At 34.4% G+C, this 18,361-nt stretch overlaps 1 protein-coding gene across 1 annotated transcript in view; it reads left to right on the top strand.

The window, feature by feature from the left end:
* Nucleotides 1-1,363: 1,363 nt before the first annotated feature.
* The window catches only part of LOC100367790 (aldehyde dehydrogenase 1A1-like), a 17,925-nt gene continuing 927 nt past the window's right edge, over nt 1,364-18,361 (top strand). Inside the window, exons 1-11 of the mRNA XM_085500520.1 lie at nt 1,364-1,505; nt 5,669-5,773; nt 7,163-7,303; nt 9,339-9,465; nt 11,750-11,940; nt 14,421-14,534; nt 15,719-15,821; nt 16,418-16,602; nt 17,401-17,565; nt 17,808-17,965; nt 18,169-18,243. Of these exons, the coding sequence (XP_085356646.1) occupies nt 1,476-1,505; nt 5,669-5,773; nt 7,163-7,303; nt 9,339-9,465; nt 11,750-11,940; nt 14,421-14,534; nt 15,719-15,821; nt 16,418-16,602; nt 17,401-17,565; nt 17,808-17,965; nt 18,169-18,243 (1,394 nt within the window). The 5' untranslated portion in view covers nt 1,364-1,475. The remainder of the gene's footprint in view (nt 1,506-5,668; nt 5,774-7,162; nt 7,304-9,338; nt 9,466-11,749; nt 11,941-14,420; nt 14,535-15,718; nt 15,822-16,417; nt 16,603-17,400; nt 17,566-17,807; nt 17,966-18,168; nt 18,244-18,361) is intronic.

Raw genomic sequence — 18,361 nt, 5'->3', positions numbered from 1 at the left:
ATCATGAAATGATATTCACTGTCAATTACATTACAGGTTTTGCATTTACGTTCTGCCCTTGGTATCCGTCTATGTCTGCCAGTCTCTATTAGCAACTTATGATCTGAAATCCTGAATTTGCATAAAAGTTCTCTAAGTTTAACATTGTTGATCTCTGTTAAATAATTTTCTATTTTAAATTCAATTTTAAATTTTCTGTATGTGGCTAAATTAATTTGTCTCACCATTTATTCTTACGTCATTGAATAGTTTATATTTCCACTCATCTGTGTACTTTTCTCTAAGTATTTTATTCAATATATCTTTATCAGACTTTTCTTGTTGTCTGATGTAACTATTTAAATTATTATCTCATAATCTGCAATGATTTTTCTTACTTTATTAATCCAATCAAGTTTGAGTACTTCCATCTCCTTTAATGCCGATACTATTATTTGTGGTGTGTTGGGAATGTTTTGTCTAAACCAATATTTAACCATTTGGGCATTAATTTTAATGAATAATGGGTATCTCCTAAGCTCTCCTAAAATTGACAATTTAGTTGTTCTTTTACTGATGCCTAATAAGAATCTACAGGAGGAAAAATTGACAGTTTCAATAATATTATTTTTGGGAATCTCTCCCCCCCCCCCAAACTTGGCACCCATAATTTAAAATCGGAGTGATTAATTTATCAAAAAAGGTTTAAGGCCGTTTTAAACGTGGAACGACACAGAAGCCAGCATTTTCTTGAGTGCAAACAAAACTTTCAATGCCTTTTCTTTAAGTGTATTGCATGTCGCCTTAAACTTTCCATTGGGAGTAAAAAATAATCCCAAGATAGTTGAAATTGCCAACTACTACAACTTCTGAACCACCATAATAAATATTCTCGTTAATAATGCGGTTTCCCTTGTTAAAAATAACTATTTTGGTTTTATCTAAACTAACTGAGAGTTGCCACTTATTGCTGTAATCTTCCAGGTCATCGAGGTAACCATGCATTCCTTCCCAAGTTTGAGATAAAATGAGTAGATCATCAGCAAATAAGATTTCTGGTGGACTACCATTTTTATTGCTCAGATTTTCCGGCAGGTCATTCACAAATAGACTGAACAGAGTTGGGCTACTGTTGCACCTTTGTTTTACTCCTGTGAATGACTGAAATTCTTTAGTTAGTCCCCTACTTGTTTTAACTTTATTTGAAAATTACAGCGCATTGGGAAAATCAATGTTTATCAACACAAACGTCGCACATGCGCAGCGCGACGACCACCGCCCCTTTTCCAAACGAATTTTTCCGTTCTCTTTGTGTAACACGTGGCGGGGTCGCGCCTCCAAGAAACGACCTATGGAAATACGCCATCAATCGGCCTGTGTTTATTCATGTGGCTGAACGAACCCTGGGAAGTCGTGGAGTTCAATAGTGCAACACAACTGACAGTATCGTTAGGCTGAAGTCCTAGTGAAGTCCACCTGAATTCACCAGTCTTACAATGGAACTTCCAGAAGTCAAATATACTCAGGTAAACGCAGAATATATTACAGTCACAGTGTTTATCATAATTTCATGCATTTACAATGAATAAAACGTACACTACAGTTTTTAACTGTACTGTGTTTTGAAACCATGCGACAGCCGGAACGCAACCCCTGCCATAGCCCTGCGTACAGTGCTGTGTGTACGTGGACGCGTTCGGTTGATAAATGTCCCCACATCTATCAACCGAACGCGTCGCCGTACATACAGCACTGTACGCAGGGCTACCCCTGCCATAGACTGTGCTTATTAGACACATTTCCGACTAGCCCTACGTGTAGCGCCGCTACTTATATCGGTGCTTTGTGATAATAACATTGTTCAAATAATTAGTGGAGATGGGAGTTATGCTACGGTAATACTAAATTAACTGACTCCCGGGTCGTGTTACGTAAGTTATTTAGACATACACGACAATGAAATAAACTGTGCCATTACATACAACCATGGAGGTAGAAAAGAGATATGATACAACATAGTACAACTGCTTTACTTTATATTTCATTCAGCGAGAATGGTTTGACGTTTTTTGAATAAAGCATTTTCTGTCTGTTGTCTCATTCAAAACCATAATTTAGCGTAAAAGATTCAAAAGTCTGAGTATAGAGGGACAAGCAAGAGGCAACGGCATGAACTTTGGGGGGGGGAGTGTTCAGCTCACTATCCCTCACAGCGTGGCCCTATTAAGGGTGGCGTCACTGTGGGGTCCAGGGTAATGGTTCCCTGTAAAAAATTTGAATTCTAGACCCTCTGAAACACTATTTTCTGCATTTTGAGGGGGAAATTTTGCTGACACAAGAGTTTCAAATTGATTTGAGGGGAGTGACGCCCCTCCAAAATTACCCTATTTCCCTGGTGCTGCCGCCACTGATAAGTTCATTCCAACTGGACAGTCATTTTTTATACCGGGTATAATTACCACAAAATGGCGAACCTTGACTAAATCCACGATTGTAAGAGCATACTGCCAAATTTCTGGGTGAAATTTACGCTGCGCATAAGATAGATAGATAGGTAACAGCTTTATTACAATCGTGTAGAAAATTTTACATTTCTAATTTGGTGTTTAAAATGTAATAAAGTTAATAATGAATAACTAAAAAAAAAAAAAAAAAAAAAAAAAAAAAGTAAGTAGGCGAAAGTTGAGTAAATAAAAAATTAAATAAGTGTGACTGAGTGTATTCTTTTGTTTGTTCATTTACTGTAATTTACTCAAGTACACATAGAGGGCTATAATAGTATTTTTATCTTTTGATTGTAAGATACGTTTAAATTGTTTTTCTTTATCCAAATTCAGGAAATTTGCATTTACACTGTTGATAGTGTGAAACATTGTGTCTCTGTTTTGTGTACAATTTACAATGTATTAAATGATGTTCCTCATTTTCAACTTTGTTACAATAGGAGCATAACCTGTCTTCCACTGGTGTTTTTGGTTTTGTATAACGACCTTTTTCGATGGCAAGTTTATGGCAACTTAATCTAAATTGAGCTATTGTTTTGACGTGTTGTGGGTTGTTCATCACTTTTATGTATACTTCTTGTTCCAAGGAGTTTTTGAATGTCCTGTATGTGCGTAATTTGGCACTTTCCCTTTTGTTGTCTATATTCCATTTGTTAATGTAATATTGTCTAATTGAATTATTTAGTTTTTGTTTTGTGAAATCTGTGACATTGTTTTTGTTGTAAAGTTTCAAGTTTCGTTCTAAGGTAGTCAACCATGCTCCTGTGTAAGTATTGTTTTCCATGTCTTTTATAGCATAAAAAGCTAAATTGTCATTGTCTATCGCTTTGAGGTGTTTGTAATAGTTAATTGCTGAGCAGTATATTCTGCTTATCAGTGGCTCTCTTCCCAGTTCCATTCTGCATCCAATTTTGCTCGCTCTGTTGCCAATGTTAAGAATTTGACGACAAAAGCGTAGATGATATTTTTCTGTTGCTGTTTTGTCCCAATTAGTCTGATTTTGGAAAATGCCCCATATCTCACCTGCATATGTTAATATGGGTAGTTGTGTCACATTCAGGAGTTTTTCCTTTATCCTTATACTGTTCATGTTTGTTGGATATATGTGTGACTGGATCCTTGCAGCTTTGTAGGTCTTGTCTGCCAGTCTGTCTGCAGTAGAGGTTATTGATCCATTGGCCTAATCGAAATCACCTTATCAAATCTTGATAAGAAAACTAATAACTGCATTCTGGTTAACAACCTTAACAAATCTTGATAAGAAAAATATTTAGCAAATTATTTATGATTTTTTTCCACATGCAATCTAATGTACTAAAAATAATTTATTAAACACTGTATTAAATTTAATATTTCATGTCCTCAAATCCCTCAGTTGTTTCTGAGTTTTGATTTAATACTGTAATGTTTTTTTTTATCTCTACCTTGAAATATTACCTCAGGGAAAAATGGTGCTGGATGTTATGGAATTGAGTACTATAGTACTTTTTCAAATTTGTTTCCTTGTGATTGCAGTCTTCCTCAATTGTCACAGTTTGTCTGCATGTTGTTTCCTAACTGAATAAGCCAACATTCAGAGACAAGCTAGTTCACCAACAATTAAGTTGTCTATATCAGTTGTTCAATATCTTTAGTTGCTCACAGCCAGTGAATTGAGTCTTGATATGTCTTCAAACTAATTGACAATCTTCCAACACACAAACTATCGTTGGTTATCACAAATGGCTATTAATGCAAGTACTGCAAATATCACATTATCGGCAATCACAGAGTACTGCTTCATCCAGTGGCTGATGTCACCAATGTGACTATATATTCTTCAATAAAATGTCTAATTATCAAGATAATCAGATGTTAGGTTATTGCAAAAAAATTTATTATGGTACATGCAAGACATGCTGAAATCAAACTGAAATTGCATTAATCAATTTAAGTTTGACAGAAATCAGATAAAAACTGAGTTATTATAACCACAAGAAAATGTGAAAGTCAACAACTATGTCTATATGTACTACAACAAAAAGTTTTTTTTTTTATACATTTGCATTCTTCTATGATATAATAATAATAATAATGATGATGATGATGATGATGGAGTATTTATATTGCGCTTAACCTAAATTAGCTCTAAGCGCATAACAAAGTAAATTTCAATTCAAATCAAATAGGTGAGTTTTCAACCTATTTCAAAAAGAGTCATGATAACTTGAGTGGCGGACATCATATGGTAGATTGTTCCAGGTAGAGGGGCTAATATGAGCAAATGTGTGTTCACCATATGTTTTGGTTGAAACGCACGGTTTCAAGAAAATACGGGTGTCTGAGGATGAACGAAGTTGTCTGGCAGGAGTATATAGTTGAAGTAGTTGTGATATGTATGATTGACCGGTGGCTGCTATGGAATTGTAACAAATAGTTATGACTTTATAATGTATACGAGATGTAATTGGTAACCAGTGCAGTGATTTTAAAAGTAAACTGACATGATCAGATTTCTTTGATTTATAAATTAACCGGGCAGCTGCGTTTTGAACACGTTGTAGTTTGTTTGTGATAGTGAGAGGACAGTCGGCCAGTAGACTATTACAATAATCTAGATGAGAGTACAAATGCACAAATTAGTGTCTTTGTAGCATAAGGGGTCAAATAATGGCGAATCAAACTTATCTGTCTTTAATAGCTGAATGTATGCCGCCTTGCACACAATTCCGACATGTTGTGACATGTTGAGATTGCTGTCTAGTGTAACACCAAGATTTTTGACTGAAGTTACAAAAGGTATATGTGAACTGGCAAAAGTAATTGAGGATGGAAATGATAATTTCAATGTCAGACTTGGTGACATAATTAGCATGGCCTCAGTTTTACTGTCATTTAATTGAAGCTTGTTTAGTGTCATCCATTTCTTGATACAATGATACAGTTTTTCACTATATCCAGTGTTGCCTGATGGTGCTCTATGCTGGTTGCTTTGTATAGTTGGTTGTCATCTGCATAACCATGGTGCTGTATATGATGCAAGCAAGGTGACAATCATGCAAAATATGGTCATTTCTTACAAACATTTTCAGCCATATAAAAATCACAAATCTCAATCTAACTTAATTTCATTTTCAGGACAAATAAAACTTGTGTATTTGGTTTGGTGTGTGAAATATACTCATGAAATATATTGTTCTTTGCAGCTTTTCATCAACAATGAATTTGTAAATTCCATCAGTGGGAAAGTGTTTCCGACTGTAAATCCAAGTACAGGAGAAAAGATATGTGATGTACAGGAAGCAGATAAGGTGAGAAATGTTGCATGTTCCTTTCAGTCCAAAATATCCCATGGTGAGAAATGTTGCATGCTACTTTCAGTCCAAAATATCCCATGGTGAGAAATGTTGCATGCTACTTTCAGTCCAAAATATCCCATGGTGAGAAATGTTGCATGCTACTTTCAGTCCAAAATATCCCATGGTGAAAATTGTAACATGCTACTTTCAGTCCAAAATATCCCATGGTGAGAATTGTAACATGCTCCTTTCAGTCCAAAATATCCCATGGTGAGAAATATTACATGCTCCTTTCAGTCCAAAATATCCCATGGTGAGAAATGTTGCATGCTACTTTCAGTCCAAAATATCCCATGGTGAGAATTGTAACATGCTCCTTTCAGTCCAAAATATCCCATGGTGAGAAATATTACATGTTCCTTTCAGTCCAAAATATCCCATGGTGAGAAATATTACATGCTCCTTTCAGTCCAAAATATCCCATGGTGAGAAATGTTGCATGCTCCTTTCAGTCTAAAATATCCCATGGTGAGAAATGTTACATGCTCTTTTCAGTCCAAAGTATCCCATGGTGAGAAATGTTACATGCTCCTTTCAGTTCAAAATATCCCATGGTGAGAAATGTTACATGCTCCTTTCAGTCCAAAATATCCCATGGTGAGAAATGTTGCATGCTACTTTCAGTCCAAAATATCCCATGGTGAGAAATGTTACATGCTCCTTTCAGTCCAAAATATCCCATAGTGAGAGATGTTGCATGGTCCTTTCAGTCCAAAATATCCCATGGTGAGAAATGTTGTATGCTCCTTTCAGTCCAAAATATCCCATGGTGAGAAATGTTGCATGTTCCTTTCAGTCCAAAATATCCCATGGTGAGAGATGTTGCATGCTCCTTTCAGTCCAAAATATCCCATGGTGAGAAATGTTACATGTTCCTTTCAGTCCAAAATATCCCATGGTGAGAAATGTTGCATGCTCCTTTCAGTCCAAAATATCCCATGGTGAGAGATGTTGCCTGCTCCTTTCAGTCCAAAATATCCCATGGTGAAAAATGTTGCATGCTCCTTTCAGTCCAAAATATCCCATGTTGAGAAATGTTGCATGCTCTTTTCAGTCCAAAATATCCCATGGTGAGAAATGTTACATGCTCCTTTCATTCCAAAATATCCCATGGTGAGAAATGTTGCATGTTCCTTTCAGTCCAAAATATCCCATGGTGAGAAATGTTGCATGTTCCTTTCAGTCCAAAATATCCCATGGTGAGAAATGTTACATGCTCCTTTCAGTCCATGATATTCCAAGGTGAGAAATGTAACATGCTCCTTTCAGTCCAAAATATCCCATGGTGAGAAATGTTACATGACCATTATAGTCACAATACCAAACTTGTATTTCTCATAGGCTGATGTAAATGTTGCAGTCAAAGCTGCAAAGGATGCATTTCAACTTGGTTCTCCATGGCGTACTATGGATGCATCAGCTAGAGGAAAATTATTGTATAAATTAGCTGACTTGGTTGAAAGAGATGTTGATTATATTGCAGTAAGTACACACTAACTTTATAATTCCAATATTCCATCAAATATGCTTAATTACTTGAAAAAAGAATTTATTGGTTTCTGTCCAAAGTCTGTAAACAGACATGTAGATTCCCTTGCATAAACAATGTATGCTATATATCTTAGACATACATCTCAGTGGTCAACCCTGTCTTTATGCATCACAAAATCTGATAAAATGGTCATTTCAATAAGGAGTTTCAAGCCAAATTGAAGATTATATGGAATGTTATTATTATGGCTTCAAATATATAAAAAAAACATTGGGGTCACCAGACAGTTTTTAGTCCTTGTTCAGGCATATATAGCCTGAAAAGGGGTCTATAGTTTCTTATTTGTGCTTTCCATCTCTCCTGTTTTCTTTACATCTCCAACATTTTCTCAGAAAATCTGCAGCAGATATCAGTAAAACTTGGCATGTTGATGAACAAGTCACTTGAATATGCATGTAAATTGTTTTTCCAGATCTGAAAAACCTAAGTGGGTCTTTTTCATGATTTTCATCATAAATTACCTCTCCCAAGAACAACTAAGCATGCTCAAAATAATCAGGTTAGATGGTAATGCTAGGGTTTTCAGTGACGTCATGACCTTGATCTGAATCAGTGACACAGTATGGTTATTGTTTGGTTTTATGAAAAATTAACACTGAAATCTTAAAAAGTGGTCAGAAATGTTGTAAACATTGCATTCTATTTTCAATACCGGGTCACAAAGTTGAAGATCAGTGAAAACACTTTGCAGTTTATAAATCTTGGCCAGGCACATTGACATCTGTGCATGGTCTAAATATAGCTTCAGTTGTCATCAGCTAGTTTTGTTGCACTTGTGTGCTCTGAGATTTTGGGCATGGGTCAATGGAAGTTTTCAATTATCAGTACAATACTAGATTAAGGGAAATCACTTTATGATGAGTTTTCCCACATAGAGTACATATAATTAATTCAAATGTTTGCAGATGTTCCATGTATTGTTTTAACATGAGTATTTTATAATTAAATGACAGGGACTGCGACATTCATGTCTTGTTTAAGACAAGTCTGAGAAAATTTTTGATACATATTGTCATAAATAACAATCTTGAATATGACAGCTAGAATAACAGACATTTTTTACTAAATAATATTTTCACAGGAATTATTGAATTATTGCTGAACGTAATGCATATTTGCTCTGTTAAATGTGCATACATAAATGATAGAGGTGTGTGCGTAAATGACAGGTGTGTGTGTGTGTTGGCAAAATGTAATATTTGAATAATCTACTATACAACAATAGAATTGATAATTTATATGCGCTTCTAATAGAGTAAATACGATATACTTTCTAAACTTATTGTCTGAATGATCTTCATATAAACTAATATTACTAGTAGATATTTGTGATCCCTCTTATAAGCAATTATTCATTTGTACGTGTAAATGCCTTCATTTTATAGTTACCATGTACAATTTAATTAGTCCTTGTTCAGACGCAGTCCGAAAATGGGGCTTTACATATATGTTTTGACCTCTGTGCTTCCGTGCGTGCTTCCGTGCGTGCATGTGACTGGACCTGTATCTTAGAAATGCCTCTACCAATCACAATCAAACTTCACACGTACATCATACATGACATCATACATATGTACATCAATTTGTTTCAGATAAGATTCAAAATGGCTGACTGGCGGCCATTTTGTTTTAATGAATGGGTTTCTAGAGCCACATCTCTGACATGCTCTGACTGATTATGTTCAAATTTTATATATTCGTTATACATCATGTTATAGATATATACATGTATTCAAAATGGCTGATTTTGAATGCTGTTCCAGAGTAATATCTCCCAATATGGACAAGTACTTGTTTGACGATCAGATACAAATGTCAATCATTTTAATGTTAAACAATCATAATCATATTCCTGACATGGTTATATTCCAGCTATATTACTATAAACAAAACTATATATCTTAAATTCAATAACTAACGGGGACTGTGCCATGCATGGCTTGTTTATTATTTTTTACTTTTTAGAGGTTGGAGACTTTGGACAATGGCAAACCATATGATTCTGCACTTGGTGATATAAATGGTGCAATTAAATTATTGCGATACAATGCTGGATATGCTGATAAAATCCATGGGAAAACAATTCCAATCGGTAATATTTAACTGTCTTTTTTTTTTTTTTGTACTTTTTTAACTAAAAACAAAACAAATTTTGGGGAAAAAAGTGATACATTGTTTATTTGCTAGAACTTGCCATTGCTTATAAGTGCATACTAGTTTAAGTTGAATTCTTGGGTCATTCAATTAAGCTTGTCTACCTGCAACTATTCCCTGCTATGCTAGTATTGATATGTACAAAATGTTTAATTTTCAATAATTTACATTACATCAAATGTTGGCAAACATTTTGGCTTCCAATTTAGTTTTCTTTGCTCTTGAATTTTTTTCCACTAATTGATTTGCAAAGTTTTCCCATAATTTGCGCTTCCTCATAAAATCAAATGTGTATAGCACAGGGCCAGAAAACTTCCTCAGTGGTCTTGAAAGCAACTTTAAAATGCTCTATTCTACATTTACTCACTCACCCATCCACTCACTCACTCAGTTTTGTAACATATTACCCACTCACTTTCATAACATATTACCCACTCACTTTCATAACATATTACCCACTCACTTTCATAACATATTACCCACTCACTTTCATAACATATTACTCACTCACTCACTCACTTTCATAACATATTACCCACTCACTTTCATAACATATTACTCACTCACTCACTCACTTTCATAACATATTACCCACTCACTTTCATAACATATTACCCACTCACTTTCATAACATATTACCCACTCACTTTCATAACATATTACCCACTCACTTTCATAACGTATTACTCACTCACTCACTTTCGTAACATATTACCCACTCACTCACTTTCGTAACATATTACCCACTCACTCACTTTCGTAACATATTACTCACTCACTCACTCACTTTCGTAACATATTACTCACTCACTCACTCACTTTCGTAACATATTACCCACTCACTCACTTTCGTAACATATTACTCACTCACTCACTCACTTTCGTAACATATTACCCACTCACTCACTTTCGTAACATATTACTCACTCACTCACTCACTTTCGTAACATATTACTCACTCACTCACTCACTTTCGTAACATATTACTCACTCACTCACTTTCGTAACATATTACTCACTCACTCACTTTCGTAACATATTACTCACTCACTCACTCACTTTCGTAACATATTACTCACTCACTCACTCACTTTCGTAACATATTACTCCCCATATTTAAGATATAATATTTCAGCTTACTGCCTTCACATTTTACCTTGAAGTATTATCATCAGAAATTAGCTTTATAAAAAATTTGTGCCATCACAGTTGAAATAGAGAATTGTTCAACAAATCAGATTGTTCCTTTTATATAGTATTCTATATATGTAAATACAATTTGTATCTATGTAAATTATTTATTTTGATGTATTTGAGGAACGTCTCAAGCAATAGGCTTTTTGTGAAGATTTCCTCAGCTTATAGATGTCACCTTGCTATAATAGTAACTATCTTGGATACAGTTTGAAATTACAAACCAGTGCTGTATAATATGAATCAATACAATTTATAACATTACTGAATCTGTATCACATTCAAACGATTACTAAATAGAGGTACACTCATCCATTGGTGACATGTAGCAATGTTTAACCCCAGGTTGAATTCAGAAACCATGAACTCAGTGCAAACAAGCTTTGACAACAACCAAAATGGACTGTTGCCATACTGTCAGTGGTCACATCGATGTTAAAAATGTTCTTTAAAGGCACTTTTGAAGAATTGCCTCAGAATAAATTAAAATGGAAATGTTACATTCAATATTACATTCAAAGCTAGCTCATATTGCATTTCATTCAAAAGTTACTCGCATATTACGTTCAAAAAATTATACTGTAAAACATGTTGAAAAAGACACGTGCAATTTTAGCAAATTGTGGTAAAATGACGTAATAGCGAAATGTTGATTTAACAAATCTCTCTTGTCATTGTTGATTTCCTGTTTTCACAATACTTGTCTGTCGCATGCCAAAACAAATGCGCAGTTATCACCTCCATAAAAACAAAGAAAAACTGTCAAATGTAATTAGGAAGCACCGCAGATTTCTAAGTTCTGGATTACTATATACAAATCCCCAAGCCTTGGCCATTTTGAATTTATAATTAAGTCATTAGTGACTTGAATTAGCAAATCAGTTCTCTTGCTAAATTCGCTAAAAAGACATGCTCACGAAATGGACATGTTTTTCAGTAGTTACAAAATACTACATTTAAATATACACATGTATTATACATACAAATGTTATCCTTGCATAACTGCTAAATATCTTTTCTCTTTGTAGATGGTCCTTTTTTTTGTTACACTCGCCATGAACCCGTTGGTGTATGTGGTTTGATTGTGCCATGGAATTTCCCTTTCTATTTGACGATTTTGAAGATTGCTCCAGCAATTGCCTGTGGATGTACTTGTGTAGTGAAATCAGCTGAGCAGACTCCACTGACAGCAATATATTGCTCTGCCTTGATAAAAGAGGTAAAAGTGTTGCTAATATAAATAGGGTGATATTAACTAAGCAGATGCTAATTCTGGCTAATATAAATATGGTAATTTTAGCTTATGAGATACCAATACTGGCTAATATTATAAACTGATTTTATCATATAAGATGTCAGTATTTGATAATATAAACATTATGATTTATTGTCTGCGATACTTACCAGATTCTGCCATAAAATCACCCTGGGCAGTTTCACGGCTGGTATAGGCCCTTATTTGGGGTTCAAATTTTCAAAAAATTATCAAATATTTTTAGGGGGCTTATATTTTCATTGAAAAATCCTCCTACGCCGATTTTCGACACCGGCAGTTGGACGACCCAAAACGAAAGAAACTATTGCAGAAGCTAATCTAAAATTGTATACATTTTTTTCTACCTGGATTAAAAAGTAGACCGTGCATCTTTCTCCAAAAAATATATTCTAAAAGAAGTTTCAAATAACAATGAACACAACTGCATTGCTTAGTAGCAAATGATTGTGGTAGCACAATTCGGTCACGCTGCGTTTTACAATTGATTATTTAAACAATAACGAACGACCCGCTAACCCATAATGGGCGAAAGCTCACTTTGTGCGACATATATGGAGCACAAAGTGTGCTTGAGTCCATTATGAGTTGTCGGGGAGTTCATTAGTGTTATTATTTTGTAGCGTTGTCATTACCAGTGGATTTGCTGTCTCTAAAAAGTGGGAACAAATTGGAGAAAAATCTACAGTGAACAGAATAGTTTCACATTCACTGGCCCGTGAATCTGAATAATTTAAAATGTCTTTCTTGAAATTGTTTCCACAATCTCACATGGCAAACGAAGCAAGAAACTAGTTTTAATCAATCAAATATTATTGTATTGAACTCATTTACATTGTGAATGAATGAGTGACTGATGTGTGGTGTGGAGTAGCATTGCAGTGATCGCCCGAGCGAGCGACACACCGTATCGGTGTCCACCCCGCGGCCTTGCACTACACTACCTAGATCGCCGCCGTGGTCCAGCTGGATCGACTGTGCGTGGAGGTGCGTGCCCGGGGTACATGTACGTAGTTTCATCGTTGAACATGATCGGAAAGCTAGTGGGTGTTAGCCATCCTAGGAGAACCAGCAGTGATCTTAATCTCACTGTATAAATAAACAGAAACACACCTGAGAACACAAACACTTTCATTTATTCATGCAATCCGTGCCCGGACTGTTACATTTACCGGCAGTCGACGCCGAGGAAATACAAGTCACGTCAGTCTTTCGTCGATCTCGTTTCGCAAAACTGTACTACTCACCACAAAAACAGAACAAATTCATCTCTGTACTCTTAGACATACATTGTACCCCAATTTCGTTTATCGCATTTGCTTGGATAAATTATCTTCGTTTAACTTCACTTCATCAACACGATATGGCTAACTAATCAGGGGGCCACCAGTATCAGTCGCAGAATCTAGAAGCGCGCGTACTAGATGGAAGGCTTCGATCGAATGCGCGTTAGCGTGCAGAGCAGACGACGATGCCCTCACAATATTGTCTGATTTCGATATTGAAATCCACTGTTATTGGTTATGGACCGTTTTATTTGATGCCAATTTTGGTATTAAATACTTGTTATCTAACAATTTCTCTTCTTTTTCAATAGTTTCTTTTTTATTCGTTTTCGAAAACAACATTGTATTCACATCCATGGGACAGGGCCTTGATGCTCAATAATGTAATACATTATTGCGAATAATCTGCTGCAATGACGTCATAAAATCAACTGGTATTGATAATGCTATAATATAATATAATACCTAGTAATGATTATAATAACGTACAAAATATAAATTTGTTGAATTGTTATGAAATGCAAATAAATTTCAACTTATTTCTTCGTAAGCGTATGATTCCGAACCATTTTCAACGTTCGATGCTGTAATGAATATCTGCCATGTTTTGACCTGATATGATGTTCTTTTGACCTGACAGGTCAAATCGATAATTGACCAATAAAAACGATGGATGATGCCATCAAGTTCAAATTAACATCGATCATTTAAATATTTTAATGTTATTGAATGCAGCACGGAAGAGATTTGCCGATGTTGTTGTACGATCTTTTGGCTTGGATTTTGATGGGAAAGTGGCATGATTTGGTTTTAAATAAAAAAATAGTTTTCAAAAGATAAACGGAAGAATAATTTAACATTATTTACAGCAATAACAGCTCAATGTCGAAACAAAGCTAACCCATTCACGCTAGTCGCAATAAACATCAATACTCTTGAATAGCGTCAATGACTACGGCGAAACTTTAGGCGTCAGAAAAGATTAAAATAACACCTTAAAAAACTGCCAAAAAATTGCCCTGGGTGGTTTATTGGTTCCATTTAATTTTTTTTAAAAACCCGAACTGTCATTTAAGGGGCCTGGGCGAATTTACGGCAGAATCCGGTACTAGTATGAGCATTATTTTTTTTTCCACACAGGCTGGATTTCCACCTGGTGTTGTCAATATTTTAGCAGGTTATGGTCCCACGGCGGGCGCTGCTATCTCTGAACATATGGATGTGGATAAAGTTTCTTTCACTGGATCCACTGAGGTGATTTCATATTTATATTATCAATATTTGTTAGCTTTATGTGTATATAGCCGGGTCAAGTTGCTATTGGTACTGTCTATTGATCTTATCTTGAAACTGCAGCCAGGTACATATTCCTTGTGTGCATACATCTTAGTGAAGGACTTTTGCAAATTTTGCAATGTATGCTTTTAAAATAAAATTTTGCAAGGAATGTTTTTTAAAATATAATTTTGCAAGGTATGTTTTTTAAAATAAAATTTTGCAAGGCATGTTTTGAAAATAACATTTTGCAAGGTATGCCTTTAAAATAAAATTTTGCAAGGTATGCCTTTAAAATAAAGTTTTGCAAGGTATGTTTTGAAAATAAAATTTTGCAAGGTATGCCTTTAAAATCAAATTTTGCAAGGTATGTGTTGAAAATCAAATTTTGCAAGGTATGTGTTGAAAATCAAATTTTGCAAGGTATGTTTTGAAAATCAAATTTTGCAAGGTTTGTTTTGAAAATCAAATTTTGCAAGGTGTGTTTTGAAAATCAAATTTTGTAAGGTGTTTTTGAAAATAAAATTTTGCAAGGTATATTTCGAAAATAAAATTTTGCAAGGTATGTTTTGAAAATAAAATTTTGCAAGGTATGTTTTGAAAATAAAATTTTGCAAGGTATGTTTTGAAAATAAAATTTTGCAAGGTATGTTTTGAAAATAAAATTTTGCAAGGTATGTTTTGAAAATAAAATTTTGCAAGGTATGTTTTGAAAATAAAATTTTGCAATGCACGTTTTGAAAATAAAATTTTGCAATGCATGTTTTGAAAAAAAAATAAAGCAATGTATGTTTTTAGAAAAAAATTTTGCAAGGTTTGTTTTGAAAAAAAATGAATATTGCTTAAAATAGTGATAGCCTTACTTATATGATACATAAACAATAAATCAATCTTTTCTTGTTCAGACTATTATATCAAAATGAATACAATGAATAGTAACAATTCCAATCAAGTCGTACAAAAGAACCAAATCTCAGTGTTGTTCCATGCAAGTTGGAATCGATACATTAACTTTGTGATATCAAACTTTTGTCACCTTTCATGAAATAAATTCACAATTATTTCTTGAGACCTGTAATTGGAATTGATATCTATTTTGTCATCAACAACCAAATTATTGAATACTGCATGAAATGGATATACATGTTTTGATATCATAATAGGTTGGAAGAATCATCCAGATAGCAGCTGCCAAATCTAATTTGAAGCGAGTAACTTTGGAACTGGGAGGAAAAAGTCCAAACATAGTCCTCTCAGATGTTGACAGTAAGTATGTGTTTACATTTGTCCTAGATGGGTTAAGAAATTAACAGACATGGTAGATCATATTTTTCACCCATAGAAATGTTCTTGAATTAAAGATGATACGGCATTTGCAAGGACACTGACATTCAAAATTATGCAATTTTTAACATAATACAATATATGTATATGTATGGAAGATATCTTTATAACCTACAAGTTGTAAAACTGTGCACTTCTGGTTAATGGGTGGTGCCATTTTGTTTGTTTCACAAATTACGCCAAGAAAGCATCTTTAGAAATTTGTTCAATGAAAAGGCAATCATGTTTTTACAACGAACTGACAATATTTTAAATTTTGATAGTGTTTCTAGTCATCAGTTTTGACACAAGAATCGTGCGTGAACTAATAACTAGACTGACACAGTTCATACGCTTTGACGTTCTATGGATACGTCGATTCTATTTTTAGTAAATCAATAAACTGCTTGGGTGTGCTCGCTCGCCAGGAATTATTATGATTAATATGATACATTCTTATAATTAATTTATTGTGAACAGTATGACTAAATTACAACTTGTAATCCTTCTGATCGGCAATCTTTTGTAATCTTGTGTAGTGGACTTTGCAGTGGAAGAATCTCACCAGGCGTTGTTTGGTAACATGGGCCAAGTGTGTTGTGCTGGATCACGTACTTTTGTACAGGAAGATATTTATCCAGAATTTGTCAAGAAAAGTGTAGAACGTGCCAAAAAACGCGTTATTGGTAATCCATTTGATACCACTACAGAGTCTGGGCCACAGGTATTACATTGAGAGGGTTGAAATGTCATTCAATTCAGAAAGTCAACTTCTAAAAAAAATCCATAATTTTTTCATATTTTTTCAAAAATGTTAATTAAAACCCGTAGTCGATAGAAAATTAACCAGAAGATTTATGAATCAAGATTCAAGCTAAAATTCAGCCAAGCTTAAAAAAAGCTAAAAAAAAGCCTGGCATAGAGGGTTAAGGCACAACAACTCAGTGCTGTTTTGATGTCAGTTTTGTTCTGCTATGAAAGCAAATGGCCCATTGAAAGGGCAAGCTCACAAAGTATATCAGAGCCAGTAAACATGTCTAACAAGTAAAAAATTTGGTAATTTTAAAAGCACACGACATTTTGCAAGAGAAATATTTCGTGATATAAATTATAAAAATTGGGAGTACACAAATTTGAAAAACAATGGCTTTATAATTCACAGGCATCATTAAACCTTACTTTGGCATCTATTTTGAATTGGAAAATTAACTTTATTTAAAAATGAGTTTGGGGTACCCCTAATATTTCTTCCATCGTATTTTCATCAATTTTTCATTCCAGTCCATTTGGAATAAAATATTGAACAAAGTTTAGTGAGCCATTTTATTGTTCAAACTTCACCAATTTGAAAAGATAGTGACAAAACTTTCAGACATGTAAATCTGGCACATCATTCAGTTTCAAATGACTGGTGACAATAAATGATGACTTTCCTCCCAACGTTAAACGTACCAAAATATTATAAGTTAATATCATATTGAAAATTATTAAGAATTAAATTTGTATGTATTGTTGATTTCAGATTGATAATGAGCAGTTTGACAAGATATTTGAACTAATTGAGAGTGGGAAAAAAGAAGGTGCAAAACTTGAATGCGGAGGTGGTCGTCATGGTGATAAAGGATACTTTGTTGAGAGCACTGTATTCTCAGATGTGAACGATGATATGAGGATTGCCAAAGAAGAGGTTTGTTTAAGTTGCTCAGATTCTGATTTGATTTTAAACTTTGAAATTTTATTAAACTTCATGCTTGATCACAAAGAATTTGCAAACAGATTATTTAAATTTCAAATACTAAGTACATTCAAATAAGAAAGTATCCAGTAGTATCAGAATTGATTGTCTTGCACTTATGATCATAATAAAGTAAACTTTCTTGAACTAGCTTGCAATGAATGCATTTTTTGGTTTAATACCTTTTTTTAAAGATATTTGGTCCAGTTCAGCAAATTATGAAATTTAAGACCATTGAAGAAGTGATTGAACGAGCTAACAATACATCATATGGACTTGCTGCTGGTGTATTTACTAAGGATATTGATAAAGCATTGACCATTTCCAATGCACTGCAAGCAGGATCTGTGTGGTAAGTAAAGTTAAAATATTAATCAGTTCAAATGCACATGTCTGAGAAATGATTACGGTACTAATCATATTTGGTTATTACAAGGATACCAAAAAGTGTGCACTTGGAGAGTATGTATGAAAATACATAGTGCAATACCAAAAATTACCGCACATTGTAACTTATGACGTTACAGTGATGTATAATAATGAACATTTTCACAGGGTCAACTGCTGGGGTGCTGTTAAAGCCAATACTCCATTTGGTGGATACAAGATGTCAGGAAATGGAAGAGAATAGTGAGTCGTAAAACCTAATTTGTCTGTCTGTCTGTCTGTCTGTCTGTCTGTCTGTCTGTCTGTCTGTCTGTCTGTCTCTGTCTGTCTGTCTCTGTCTGTCTGTCCCTGTCTGTCTGTC

The sequence above is a fragment of the Saccoglossus kowalevskii genome, chromosome 6 (assembly GCF_978046115.1).
Source record: "Saccoglossus kowalevskii chromosome 6, keSacKowa6.1, whole genome shotgun sequence".
Taxonomy (NCBI): Eukaryota; Metazoa; Hemichordata; class Enteropneusta; family Harrimaniidae; genus Saccoglossus; species Saccoglossus kowalevskii.
The sequence above is the reverse complement of the archived record's forward strand: the minus strand, read 5'-3'. Positions and strand labels throughout refer to the sequence as shown.